A 15,009-nucleotide genomic window follows, 5' to 3' on the forward strand; every position below is an offset into this window, starting at 1 on the left:
AAATTTTACATATATCAATATTTAAAAATTTGCTTTTTTGGAAAAAAACAAAACAAAAAACAAAACATGATCTGGATAGAATAACTTTTCTTACCATGTACATACAAATTGTTTACTGTAAAATTAAAACTAGCTCAAAAAAATTATCTAGACATAATGATCACTAACAAAAAAGGAACACGGATACCAATATAAAAACATGAAATATTAAACATGAAAATTATACAAAAAGTGCAATCTACAATATTTTGAGGTTGTTGCAACAAAGCAAGTTCTTAAGTGACACATTACAAAAACAACTGGGCAGATGTATTAGTTTGCAAGTCTTACTGCACAGATCTATTCTGATATATAGTACCAGATTTTTTCACATTTGTTTTGCACTCAAAATAATTCATTAAAAGGAACATCTGAGCAGGGGAACACAGTAGGCTTTTACAGTGTAAACCATGCAATATTCAGTCTGGGGTCAAAATATGCCCATCTCTCTCTGTGTGCAGCGACAGGTGCTCTTCAACAACACAAATGATTAACAGGAGCTTCCTGGAAGACACTAGCTTTTCCACCGAAGCACAAAGCCCAGTGAAACATGATACCAGACTAACAAGAGCACAGATCAGACTCGGGGGAGGAAACACACAAATACACTGATCTCCACTGAGATGCTTTCCATAAAGGCAAGCAACAGGAAACTCTGAACACAAAACCAGCCAGGTCACTCTTCCTATAATTCTGTTAGCGGGAAAATATGTGATCACTCTTTGTGACAACGACTACTAAAAAGCTACTGCCTATGTATCCCTGAGGGGGACATTTATTTAAAAACCAACCATTTCTCTGTGGAATGTGGTCTGAATAAGCTGCAAAGTGGACTAGACTATATGCTGATAATCAAAAAGGTCTGGCTGTTAGAGATTCCTTCATACCTGACGTTCTGTGTGGGGTTCCACCTCTCTGAGGGAAGCTCTCCGCTCTGTGGATCATCTACTGGAGGATGCAGAATGGAGATACACACGTCCCCGTTCTGTGAAAGCACAAAGAGATTCATCAATCACACGATCATAATGCTTTCATGAAGCAAAACAAGCATCTGAGTGAACCCCTCGCCTCCACACCACTGCTGTGAGTACTCGAGTCAGAGCGAGATGTGTGACAGAGAGATAAGGAGAAACAGCCTGTCAAAACTGAAAGACGATCTCTGCAGAACAGAGAAAAACTCGCACTGGACTCTGAAAAGGCCTTATGCATGTAATGCATACATATCCAATTTGAGGAAATATAGTGGTGCATGGGGTAGGTGGTTTGACTACAAACTTAAATCAGAGTATTGTTATATCACGGTAATTGTATATATATATATACAGTGGGGCAAAAAAGTATTTAGTCAGCCACCAATTGTGCAAGTTCTCCCACTTAAAAAGATGAGAGAGGCCTGTAATTTTCATCATAGGTATACCTCAACTATGAGAGACAAAATGAGAAAAAAAAATACAGAAAATCACATTGTAGGATTTTTAAAGAATTAATTGGTAAATTCCTCGGTAAAATAAGTATTTGGTCACCTACAAACAAGCAAGATTTCCGGCTCTCACAGACCTGTAACTTCTTCTTTAAGAGGCTCCTCTGTCCTCCACTCGTTACCTGTATTAATGGCATCTGTTTGAACTCGTTATCAGTATAAAAGAACTTTTTTCCCCCACTGTATATATATATATATATATACACACACACACACATTTACAGGAAGTACAACTATATATATATATATATATATATATAGTTGTACTTCCTGTAAATTCAACCCAAACATTTTTATATAATTACATTACCATGTAGTAATGCTCTTTTTAATAATAATCCAATAACAAAAGCATCAATTAAATGTCTTGTAATTAAATGCTTTGTAAATAAAACATACTTCATCTAACTTGATTACTGCCTTTTTATCTGTAACTTGGTGAACTCAAACCAAAAAACAAGATTATTTATAACAAAACGATACATTAGGTATCAATATTATAAATAATAGATGAAAAACTAAATGAAAATTGCCTTGGCAATCATCTGAAATAAAATAACTAAGGTGAAATACTAAAATTACTAAATCATAAATAAAAATAGTTAAATTAAAATCAAAATGAAAACGGAAAATATAAAAATAAAGGCTAATTCAAAACATTAATAAATAGTATAATAGGAAATAAGCTTTGTGTCTTTATACATTAATGAGCTATGTTTAAAAACAGTTAAGAAATATGCACATCTGTGAACGTACATCAGTTGAATTCAATATTAATGTGGCAAGATGTGCATGGCAACCATAAACAACATACCGTTACACTACATTTATATCAGAACACATGGTGGCGATGTGTCCAAACGAATAAATAAAAATAATGCGCATTATAAATCAACAAAGCTGTCTACACTACAAGCGTTCGTCATGATCCACTCTGGTGTGTCTCCAGCACACCACACACATTACCTGTGATATACATTTTCAAAAATGATTGAAACAAATCAAACAAAAATGATTGGCAAATTGTAACTTTTTTACATTTTTGCACGCACTAAAAATCCACATGCCATCTTTTGGGAAAAGAAATGTGTGTGCCAAATATAATAGTCTAATACCAAATATAGACCTAAGAGTCCTACACTGAGAACAATATTAATTAAAATACAAGATTGAAAAGAATGAAGTTTGAATTTGAAAATGAATTTAATACACAATGTCAGAGTTTGTTTAGATGTTTATATTTATTAGATATTTATAAATATAAATGTTATAGAACCTCAAATATAAGCATAACTAAATGAGTAATACTAGTGCTTTAAATATTTTTGAATTACTTAATTTTCAGTCTGTTCTTCACACACACACACACACACACAACAGAATATAATGCATGATTTGTAGAAACCAATTTTATGACGGTATTAATCCTTTTTGGATATCAGACAGTCCACCCAGGAGTTCACTGAACAGAAAAAACGCAGAAGGTTAAGAAAATAATGACAGATCTGTGCAGTGGCTTTTGCCATTGCTATGCTTAGAATTTCAAACACACCACATGACCTAATGTTTTTCAGGTCACAAACAGGCCTGAACTGCAGGTGAACCACACCGGTCTGTGCCTGGTGGTGTGAGTTACAGTTCCTCATTTTTAAGAGTTCAAATAATGTGCTTGGCTTACTTTCTTATTTGAAACAGTGCAACTATTTATAATCAATCATATCAAGAGCTCATATAATGTGTTGCTTTTCATTTCTGTTCAGTGGCACTAGCCATCATACAAAAGCCCCGTTCACACTAGCAGCGACTTTTGTCCATATAATCTAAATCTAAATTAAATCCGTACATACAAACAAAAATGAATGAGAAACAGAGCCTACTTTCTTCCATTGCGTTTATCTACGACGCTGAGAGGAGAACGATCACATGAGCTCTACCGTCTTCTTTCCTATTGGCTGTCGCTCTTCATTTGCATAAAGTTGAAGGATTCTGAAGTTTGTCGTGTCGCTGGACACGCCCCATCCGGTCGCCAACGGCCGCTGTCGCTCACTACCGCTCGTGTCGCCGGAAATCGCCAGCTCTCCATTGAAATGAATGGGAGTGTGTCGCTTTGCTGTTGCATGTCGCTTGTAGTGTGAACGGGGCTAAAGGTTTGCGTTTGCCTGGTGCATTAACACAGGGCTTAACTGAGAAGGAAATTAGGAAGTCCAGAACAACAGACAAGCCACGTGCCACAGTACACATCGTGAGGGCTGAAACAATCCTCTTACCTCATAGATGTTGGGGTGCCACATCTTGGTGAGGAATCTGAATGTGGGTGGGGAATAGGGGTAATCGATCGGGAACTTGATGCGAGCCTGCAAAACAAGACAAAAACAATGGTCATGACTAGGGCTGTGTGATATGACGATATATATCGGATGGATGAAATAAAAAGTCTATCGTTTCATATTATGCTCTATTGTTTATTTCATGGTGTCTAGATGACTGCGATCTTTACACGCCACCACGGGGCGTGAAGTGGAGACAGAAGCAGGTGGAGAACGACCAGCCAAGACAAAAAACGAGGAGCTCGTTCCTAAATGAGGGACTACATCTGTAGTAGGGATATGGCGGTATCAAATTCTCACGTTGCGATTAATTGCTAATGCTTTTATCACGGTATACGGTATTATCACGATATTGAAATTTTGTTTTTAAAAAAGTGCTGTCATAATACAGTATAACAGGTTTAATAACTTTTTTCTTATTTAAGTCTTTGTTCATGTTAGCTCACTAAATAACACAGTTGCAACTTTCAATTTTAACAACGTGTTGTTAAATATTGTAATTACCTAAGATTAATGAATGTTCAGAAGAATTTTGCATGGACATGCGTTTTTAAGCGCTGCAGTTTTAAAACAACCAATTTAAGCCGCTGAAACACAAACAACAGAGCTATATGCGTGCGCCGTCTCTGTTTCTGTGTGAGAGGAGCGCACATTTTTTTTCTGCTTTATTGGCTTTGAACAATTACATAAACACACTTATATGCGTCAGAATCCCCGTCTTTGCAAGTATCCTCATAAACACAGTGATTTAGGTCTTAAGAGAGAGTAAACAGCTGAAAAATTGGATCCGGACTTCGGTCTTAAAGGGGAAGCTGTCCAATGTTCGTCCTGTCTGCCATTCATATTAATCAAACAAAAGTGAGAAGAAAATCTACATCTAATGTATGTATAGAATCTATACCTAATACACGTTAATTATATCTATCTATCTATCTATCTATCTATAGATATAATTAACACCGTGAAGACTAATTCATTTACACAATGTGTATGTAGCATTTCTTATTTTAGTTTTTTGTCCTATTGCTTACAAGTAGTTTCTTATCCTTATTTCATCATTGACTGTTTATTTATCTTCAGTGAGCTTGAGGTTTTTTTGTCTCTTTTTAGGCTTGTATTAGTTTGATATCAACATTGGTGATAAGGATTATGAAAATTCTATGGTATCTAGGGATGTAACGATTACCGGTTTGACGATAAATCATGATAAAATTCCCCACGGTTAGTATTACCATTTCATCTTTTAATTATCATTAAAACCATATTAGATTACCGTGATTTGAACAACTCGCAATAAATAAATACTGCCCAGCATAAAGCACAGTTTTAAGTAACAGTTTCACGTGCGCACAGAGCGCAGAGTAGTTTCGTTTTGAGTGAAAACAGGGCGGAAAAGCTGGGAGGTATTAAAAGAGTGCTAAGGGAATTATACAAATGAATACATGAATTAATTAAATATATGAATGTACCTCTGAAGGTTCTGATTGTCTTCAGAAAAGAATCGATGGCATTTTGTTTTCATCTTCGCTTCTGTAATACCTAAAGGAAGTGTTCTTAATTGCAATACTGCTTTGTCCGCGGAGGTTACGGGAAACAGTTCTAATTCAGTTTTTCCATAAGCGCCACCTGCTGTCAGCGAGTGGATTTACAGAGACTTATATTTACATTCAGCCTGTGTGCAGTTTCTGTCTGGCCAAAAACAGACCGAATTTGCATGCCCTGCTGTAAATTTTGACCGGTTGATGAAAAACAAGCTTATGTGGATTCTACACATTTAAACAATTCAGATAAGTTATCTAGAATTCTTTATGGAGCAGACATAATACATATAATAATTTATTAATCAATTATCATTTTGACATATCTTTTCTTTAAAGGCTGAAATGTGAGGTGTTTTTTTATGTTTTTATTAAACTTTTTCAAAGCTTTATTTGAACATTTACATTAGATATTTCAACATGCTATTAAACTGTTGTCAGTCAAGTTGTCATTTAAAATCCGAACATCATTGGTAATGTTATTGTTTTAGTGATTATGCAAACAAAAAGTCATTTTATTTGTTGTTTGTTGATTTTTAAATATAAAACTTGGTGAAGTGATTTATGTGTCGGTACTTTTTTAACATCTCCAGCACATTTTAACAATACCGTGATAATACTGATAACCGTGATAATGTTGGTCACTATAATCGTGATAAGAAATTTTCATACCGTTACATCCCTAATGGTATCAAAGATTTGAATATCATAAAAACCTTTTTAAAAGAAAAAATATATATATATCGTGATATAAGATTTTGGTCATATCGCCCACCCCTAGATGACTATCAAAAGACACTTCGACCCATGCATGTTTTTTTTTATTTATTAAGTATTATGGCTAAATTGGTAATGCTTTCAGCTGCCAATAAGGCTGTTTTCACATTTGTTTCATTGTTTGGTCTGAACTAAAGTTTGATTTCAACCCCCTCACCCGCTGGTCTCTTTTCACATTGTACTTGTGTTTGTCTGCAACAGATGTAGCACGCGTGATGTGAAAAATGCAAGCTGCTTTCTGAAGGCAATTTATTTAGAGACATGCAACCATGAGAAATGCATAACATCAAAATGAGGGTTTTCAAATTTTGTGAGACCTCCAAATATTACTATCCCCTTAAAAATGACCCCCTTCCTAAAATATGAATCAGCAGCTATGCATTTACGTATAAAAAATCCATAAAAATAATAAAAATATGTAATATATTACCTGATAAATATATTCAATTTCTATTAAAATGTTATTATTTTCTTTCTACCCACCACTGTTCTACAGGTATAAATCTGAAGAAACTGATTTCTCATAAGTCTTTAGAAAGCAGAATGGTACGGTAAATATGTAGTTTTTTTAAAGAAAGTTTTTAATATTATTATTATCATTATTATTATTACTACATTTATTTTACACAGCCCACATTTTCCTAAAGCAAACAACCAACTCTGACATGAAATGGACTTGGTCTGCCCTAGTGTGAAAGCGTTTTACCCTGTTAAAAACCATTCTTCAGACCTCAACTAAAACCGAAAACAACTAGGTTAAACAGCCGTTACGCAAGAGATATGCCCTCCACCTCAATTCAATACAGACCTAATTATTTTCAAGTCTTGTGGCAAATTTAAAAAAAAAAACATTTGCTTATATTCAAATACATTAAGTAAAAACATGTGATGGCAGGTTTGAGATCAGTGATGCCAAATGGAATTATTATATTTATAAGAGACAATGAGATTCAAGAACTACAGCAGAGGAAAGGATTTTTAGTCAAAAACAAGTTCAGTTTCATATCATTCATCTCGAAAAACCATTATATGGTTTCTGAAGACCTGAAATACAGCACATACAATAAGATTCAAAGTTTGGGTTTGGTAAGATTTTTTTTAATGTTTTTGAAAGAAGACTTTTCTCTTCCAAGGCTGCATTTATTTAATCAAAAATACAGTAAAAACAGTAATATTGTGAAATATTATTACAATTTAAAATAACTGTTTACTACTTTCATTTATTTAAAAATGTCATTAATTCCTGTCATGCAAAGCTGAATTTTTAGCATCATTACTCCAAATTTTAGTGTCAAACAACCCTTCAGAAATCATTCTGATTTGGTACTCTTATTAAACATTTCTTATTATTATCAATGTCAAAACCATAATTTTTTTTTTAAATTCTTTAAAGAATATAAAGTTCAAAAGAATATCATTTATTTGAAATGGTAATCTTTGAATATAAATGGCTTTACTGTCACCAATTTAATGCATCCCTGCTGAATATCAGCAATAATTTCTTTAAGAAAAAAATCTTTTGAACAGTAGTCATATGGATGAATTCTATGGTGGTTTTGGTGACACGACAGAATCCATCAGCACTTCTCCTTTTGTGTTCCAAGGAAGAATGTCAGTTGTAAAGGTTACAACCATATGGAAATGACATAATATTCATATCTGGGTGAATTGACCTTTGAAAGAAAGCATGTAACCATTCCTGATAAGTTAGGCACGACTGGTTTCAAGTTCTTGGCCGACTAAGAGATCTTGAAAATGTGCCAGCAGAATACTCAAGAGAGCCTTAACATTGTTGTTCCTGCGAACAGACAAAGTGTGTGAATAATTTCCCCTTTCAAACAAAGAAGCAAGTCTCTGTCATGCAAATACACGCTCCACTGATTTATCCTCAAGCAGTGAGCAGTTACGGGTATGAGTACCAGGCCTTCGGGCTTCGCTAGGCTCGATAGTTCAGTTCGTCTGACATTAATCAGGTTTCAACACGAGCTCACATTCTGACACACCAGTAAACAGTGACACCACTGTATCTGCCAAACCCACTGTATGTGTGTATGAGTGAGTGCTCTAGCTGTAAACAAAGGCAAGAAAAGTCATTGACCTACTTCAAATCGCTTCACAACAGTCCTTCCTTTATAATCTGGAGAGGAACTAACACGAAGATGAATAATTCAATAAAGCTTCTGACATTATTAAGGTCATTAATTATAAACCATTCGGACTGGTGTGAAGGAACAGGTTTATCTGCTCTGGCGGAATGGGGTGAGACCTCCTTACAATCATCCTTCATTGTCATTATTCTATTTTTATAATTATCATAATAACAATAAAACAGGTCAAACGTGATGTCAACAACTAATACCAAATAAATGGCCCCTAACAAGTGTACGGAAGGTCATGAATGTGACGTTTTCAAAAGTGTAGGCTAATTGGTTTTGACAGATGCCTGCATTCAGTAGAATTGGAAATTATCACAAACACTTAGGCATAAATAATTGTTGTTTTGTTTTGTTAATAATTATCATTATTAAGTTAATAATGAGTATAAATGTAATCATTCAAATCAGTAATGAGCTTACAGCAAGCTTAAAGTGTATTGATACTATGAGATCAAATAAGATTACATTTGATTGTAATATTAAAAATATTCTTCGTACAAAGTCATGTAAATCAGCTCACCCTCCATCCATCAGAATCACAATGAGTCAATGAGGAACAAAGAAACCAAACAAATGAGCTCCATTATCCTCAACAAAGACCCCAGAATCTCATCAAACCGACAAATGATAAAAAAACACAAGATCATAATCAGACCTTAAATCAGTCAAAACCCTTAATTATATCCAAATTCGTCTGATGAAAACAGACACAGTGGCACATAAGGAGATGCAGCTATCTAGAGCTGGTTCCAGTTCTAAATATAGACCACAGCCATCTGTTCCTAAAAATAACACACATTTACCCCTTACAAACCAGCCTCATTCCTTACCTTGAAATAGCCCCCTTCATAGTGAGTGTTTGGGGGTCCGAAAATCGCCACTTCCCAGTTGTAGAGATCAGCTTCATCCACTAAAGTGATCTTGAAACCCTCCACTGGTTCCTCCTGTAGAGACTTCATCTCCAGCATCAAAGCTTTCTGTGAGCTGGCGACCTGAGTACTGCTCTGCTGGGCCATTCCTGCTTTATTTCTACCCAACTAGACTCAAAAAGTGGGCTTTGTTACTCAAAAGGGGCGAAAAGATGTGATGAGGCAATGAAAGCTGTTTTTCTTTGTCTGGAGTTGCTAGCTTAGCGAGGAAATGACAATGTCCTCAAAAAAGAGACTATTTTCGATCAAATAAAAAGTGTTTTAGCTATAAAGCATTATAAGTGTTTTTTTTCGTCGTCCATGGAAGTAAAAAAAGGTTGTTTGGTTGTTTATACGCAGGGTTTTGCCAGTCAGAAAAATAAATAATCGCGCTCCGGGTTTGTTGTTTTTTTCCGTAGCTGAAGGCTAGCCGTGAAAATCCACTTCGACTCAACACTAATCCTCTCTAACGGGAGGTTTTCGTTAAATAAGTAAATTCAGATGACTGAATGTACACAAAGAAAGTCTACGCTTGAATTGTGTGCCAAGCTGATCCGTCGAGAAGCAAAAATTGGCGTGAACTAGTAAACGTGAAGGAGAGTGGCGAGTTATGAGTCGATGTCCTGAATGCGTCTTTCCTCAATTCCAATGGGGTCGCGGTGCATCATGGGTACTGAAGTTTTACACGCACACTTTACACTGTAAACATACCTTCATTAACTGACAACATTCCAGTTATTTGACTAATACCAACCCCTCTTATAATTAGTCTAGCTAAATAATTAGCTAACAGTTTCACTGATTGTGTTATGTATGCATATATTAGCCAATTCGTTATATTATTTATATTATTTTTCTAGAGTGGGCCTCTCTGTAACACACCTTAAGTCTTGACTAAAAGGTTTATTTAAAATTTTATTCTGTTATTGCCCAGAAAAAATGTATTGAACACAAGTAGACAATATGCTCAAATAAACCAAACACATAAACCTTCATATCATCCATTTATCCCAAACAAAGACAGACAAAACTCATCAAATTCACATCTGATGAAAAAACAGGTCATGTCGTGATTAAATCAGCCTTTAAAGCAATCATAGATCTGAATTATATCAATATATCAGAAATTCAGTTATGCAACACTGTTACAGAACTCTATAAGGTGAAACTAAAGTTTGATTTAAATTTCGAATGAATACTTTTCTTTGTTCACAAAATCTGTTTTTGTTTCTAATAGAAAATCAATCCTAAAAGAACCTATTTAGATAAAATAAGAGTTCTCATTTTTTGATCATAGAGCACTTAGGTTTACAAAGTTTTTTTTTTAAAAACTCTTTTCAGGAAATATTTCCCTTTTTGTATCAATAAAAGAAAATATATGTTTGTTATTCAGCATCTATCTCATATGCTGTTTATTTGGCTCCAGTGAATGTCCAGGAATGTCTAATCTAGTTAACAGACTGCCTCTCTTACTCTGATTATATGGCTGTTTATTATTAATCTCTGTTACATATCAATCAAAACTACTGACTTTTGTCCAGAGGTAAGGCAGTAACAATAAAAGTCAACCAAGATCAGCTCCATATGTTGCCATATACATGCATTTATACATGCCGATTAGGGAAATAACAATATTGATCTATTCAATCTAAATCTAAATTCAATCTAAAGGCACATTAGATCAATCATCATTACTCTTATGTTTCTCTTCATGTGGAAGAGCCTGAAGCAACCATCTCTCTGACGTCTCTCCTCCTGATATACTCCCAGTTATCTGATACAAACACTGGATAGGCTGATGGGATAGTCAAAGGACAGTCTGTTAGTCCCTGATGATAATGTTTGCAGTTAAGCTTTGACGTTAAGGAATGTATTACACATCAGTACATTTGTCAGTAACATGATCTGTGGATCGTATTGTAGGATGCTTTTAATATATGCTATATATATAAAAACATATTTCCAGATGTATTTTTTATATATGTAAAAATTTTTTATGATAATTTAAATCTGTTGTCATCAGAGAAACTGAGCAAAAAGAGCAAAAACAAATATTGAGTCTAAAATGTACCGTAATTATTATTATGAACTATTTTGTTTGAAATTGTTATATAAATATTTTGAAAAAAACAAAACACGTCACTCTTATTTGTGTGATATTGCTTAACTATTTTTTTGCCCCCATATCTTAACTTATTTACCTTTTTCATATAGCCTATATTTTTTACTCTAGCCGGCAAAGCCAATGCTACTTTGTATTTAATAGATTAAAAAAAAAATTAACCCAAAGCAACACACACTTGTTGCTGGTAGAGTTTTACTCAAGGGCTCAATGCTGATAAAATGTAATTCAAGGACTCTGTGGGTCCTGAATCAACCTTATCAAGGCTCAACCAACAACATTTGTGGAAAATATCAGTAATTAATAGCCCTATAAACCACATTACAGAAATGCATCTAAATACACGTGTCACGTTATAACATTTGCTACTCAAGATGAATATGAGTGCACAGCAGTATCTTGGGAAAAGCCCCATTATAAAATAATTTGCACATATGTGAATATACATTATTTAAACATATCTAAATTGAACTGTCATATAAAGATGTAAAATTTAAACCTGGTTATAATGCAGCTAAATAAATAAATCTCTACATCAACGTAAAATATTTGACTTTTATATTGGTGGATGATCTTATATTTATTTCTGTCACATCTGAAGTTGCATTGAATGGGTCCTATTAAAACAAAGTCTTAGACAGAAATTAATTGTTTAATCTTCATCTCACATTAATATAGACATATGTTGTGATTAAATTTGACAATCTAAGTATTTTAACAAATGTAGTGCTTGAGAAGCAAACAGTTCAGTTCTATCTTGGAAATAAAAATGAGAGAATAATGTACTTTAGTGCGAGTGAGTAAGTCACTCTGATTGTATTTCATATCTGGTCATAAAGTTATGTATAAAGCAGTATATGTAACAGTACAGATGTATAGTAGATAAGGAAGTAATTTAGAAAGGCCTATAACAGAGGTCCATCTTAACATTCTTTTTGTTTGTTTGTTTGTTTTAGTTAAAGTCATAAACAAAATATTTAATGAACAATTGTTTATTCTTCTTCTTCTCACACATCACAGAATGATGATGAATTATTTTTTTGTCCATGAATGATCCCCCAAAATAAAAACTTATAATATAATAAACTATTTTATTTGTGATTACAATATCATATACATTAATCTAAACATTTGCCAATAAAGCAAATGTAGTTTAATAAGTATTTAATAATAATATTTAATTAGTTTTATTATTTGTTATTTTTTACGTATTAGCAATTAAATTAAAAATGTTAAATAGGTTTATCTTTGAAGTGAACTGTATTTTTCATAGCAAACGTTTCCGGTTAACGGGCTTTTATTGTGAAATGCGGCACATCCGGCGCTGCCGTCGTTTTTTTCCCGACAGATGAAAACGTCAGTGTTGGCTGCTAATGCCGGGCTGATTCCTGCAACAATCAGCAAGATGTTTGGCATCCTACTGCCTGTTTCCAATCAATACGGATCAAACTGTTAGCGTTTACTGTATCTGTAGGTAGCCAAAGCCCATTTTGTATTACTATACCCTTTTTGGTAAGTGATGTCTTTGATTTATTTGGCCAAAAATCATGCTAGTGCTAGCTGACTAGATATTAATAATTATATCTAGTTTCTAAATCTTTTGGATGCATGTGATATGCGATTTAAAATACACTTATGCAGGGGATGTGTTTTCGTATATTGTGCAAATAGTGTGTGTATATTTAGAATTTTATATTATTTAATATTTATTGCATTGTAAATTGTACCATACAGTGCAACTAATGCATATCTATCTAGCTATCTAGCATATGTAGGTTAATCATATTTCTTATTTTATTTAATTTATTTAGCTTCATGTTTCCATGGAAATTATATTTTTGCCTTCATGCACTGGGGTCCAAGGGTCAGTCTGAGATCACTAGTGGATATATATTTTTTGTTTTTAATTAATTTTTTAAAATGCATATTTATTTGCATAACTACATTAAATCAACAGTTAAAAGACACATTTTACAATTTTTTAAAAAACTTTTTGTGTGGTTTGGTGACACAAATTATGAAACTTTTGTTTTTCTAGGTTAAAATAAAAGTTTTTTTTTTCTATACGCGCACACAAGAAAATGTATTTATTATTATGACTTCAGGCAAGCTTTTACAGAAAAAGCACTTTCCCTATTTTTTTATATTCAGTCAACTGCTGTATACATGGATCAGTGGTTTCAATCCTGGCCCCGGGGACCCACTGCTCTGCACATTTTGCAGGTCTCCCTTATCTGACACACTCAACTGAGTTCATAGAGCTCTCACCTAATGAGCTGGTGATCTGAGTCAGGTGTGTTAAATAAGGGAGACATACAAAATGTGCAGAGCAGTGGGTCCCATATGGGCAGCTCTTCTGACATCAGCCTTGCTGTAGTGACGGACCCGAATGCAGCTTTAATTTCTGTGCCCTGTTAAAATGTCTCTAAAGTTTAATCGCACTGTCTTGCAATGACCAAATCAACATTTCCCATTTAATCTAAATGTCAGCCCTCCTTAACATTAAATGACATTCTCGCTTGGCTGGATTGCTTTGTTGGCATTGGCTTATGAGAATGATGTTGGAATATGATAATTAAACCTGTGCAATCTTTCACAGGATCTCTAATTTTCAGCAGAAGAAAATGAACGGCTTATCCATCAGCGAGTTGTGTGGCTTGTTCTGTTGCCCGCCTTGTCCGAGCCGGATTGCAGCGAAGCTGGCCTTCCTGCCCCCAGAGCCCACCTACGCTCTTCTGCCAGACCTGGAGTCCACCTCACCTGTGACCTCTAACCTTGGAGCTTCAGGTTTGCGCTCCCGTTTGGGAGGAGGAGGAGGAGGAGGAGGAGGAGAAGAAGGAGAAGGAGGCGGAGGAGGAGGAGGAGGAGGAGGTGGTGGTTTTGGTGACGGGAGTGGAGAAGGTCGATGGAAGCTGCACCTCTCTGAGCGAGCGGAGTTCCAGTACTCCCAGAGGGAGCTGGATGGAACCGAGGTCTTCCTCACTCACTCCAGCCGTGGCAACAGAGTGGGATGCATGTACATCCGCTGTGCCCCATCCGCAAGGTGAGGAAGGATCAGCTTAAGATGTTAACGTAAAACATTCTCACCCAAGCCTGTAAAGGCCCATTCATACCAGGAACGATAACTATAATGATAAAGATTAAGTTCACACCACAACTAAAATGATAACAACACGGAGGAACACTATCATTAGGATCATTTTCAAAACTATTTTGGTATCACTTTACTTAGTCTTTATATATAATGCATTATAAAAGTAGTTTTAATGCATGAATTATGCCTTGTAATGCACCTTATTTATTTATTTACTCATTTATTAGACGCTTTTATCCAAAGCGACTTACAAATGAGGACAACAGAAGCAATCAATTGTAGTATTAAAACAACTAAAAACAGATCCAAAACTAAAAGCTAAAACTTTATAAATACTACCTATATATATTTTAAAAATAAGGAGATTAAATAAAACTGACAAATGCATACAACAAAATTTCAAAACTTAACATTTAAAAGAAAAACAAAAAAATAAAGCTAAAAACAATTCAAAACATTAAAAAACAAAAGGTATAAGAGTATAATAACGATTCTAACATAACACTAAGCCAAACACCAAAAAAACAACTACATATGTGTATGTACAACCACACACACATACATACAT

The 15,009-nt window shown here is 34.5% G+C and overlaps 2 protein-coding genes across 2 annotated transcripts in view; one reads left to right on the forward strand and one right to left on the reverse strand.

Moving 5' to 3' along the window:
• The window catches only part of LOC107757814 (ubiquitin-conjugating enzyme E2 R2), a 12,684-nt gene extending 2,806 nt beyond the window's left edge, over positions 1-9,878 (reverse strand). Inside the window, exons 1-3 of the mRNA XM_016575398.1 lie at positions 9,148-9,878; positions 3,787-3,873; positions 927-1,024 (exon numbers count right to left, since the gene is read on the reverse strand). Of these exons, the coding sequence (XP_016430884.1) occupies positions 927-1,024; positions 3,787-3,873; positions 9,148-9,333 (371 nt within the window). The 5' untranslated portion in view covers positions 9,334-9,878. The remainder of the gene's footprint in view (positions 1-926; positions 1,025-3,786; positions 3,874-9,147) is intronic.
• Positions 9,879-12,649: 2,771 nt separating this feature from the next.
• Positions 12,650-15,009, forward strand: part of abhd17aa (abhydrolase domain containing 17A, depalmitoylase a) — a 6,684-nt gene continuing 4,324 nt past the window's right edge. The window contains exons 1-2 of the mRNA XM_016575394.1: positions 12,650-12,859; positions 13,947-14,390. Coding sequence (XP_016430880.1) covers positions 13,972-14,390 — 419 coding nt within the window. The 5' untranslated portion in view covers positions 12,650-12,859; positions 13,947-13,971. The remainder of the gene's footprint in view (positions 12,860-13,946; positions 14,391-15,009) is intronic.

Source organism: Sinocyclocheilus rhinocerous, unplaced genomic scaffold (genome assembly GCF_001515625.1).
Source record: "Sinocyclocheilus rhinocerous isolate Xijiao unplaced genomic scaffold, SAMN03320098_v1.1 scaffold112, whole genome shotgun sequence".
NCBI classification, from domain to species: domain Eukaryota; kingdom Metazoa; phylum Chordata; class Actinopteri; order Cypriniformes; family Cyprinidae; genus Sinocyclocheilus; species Sinocyclocheilus rhinocerous.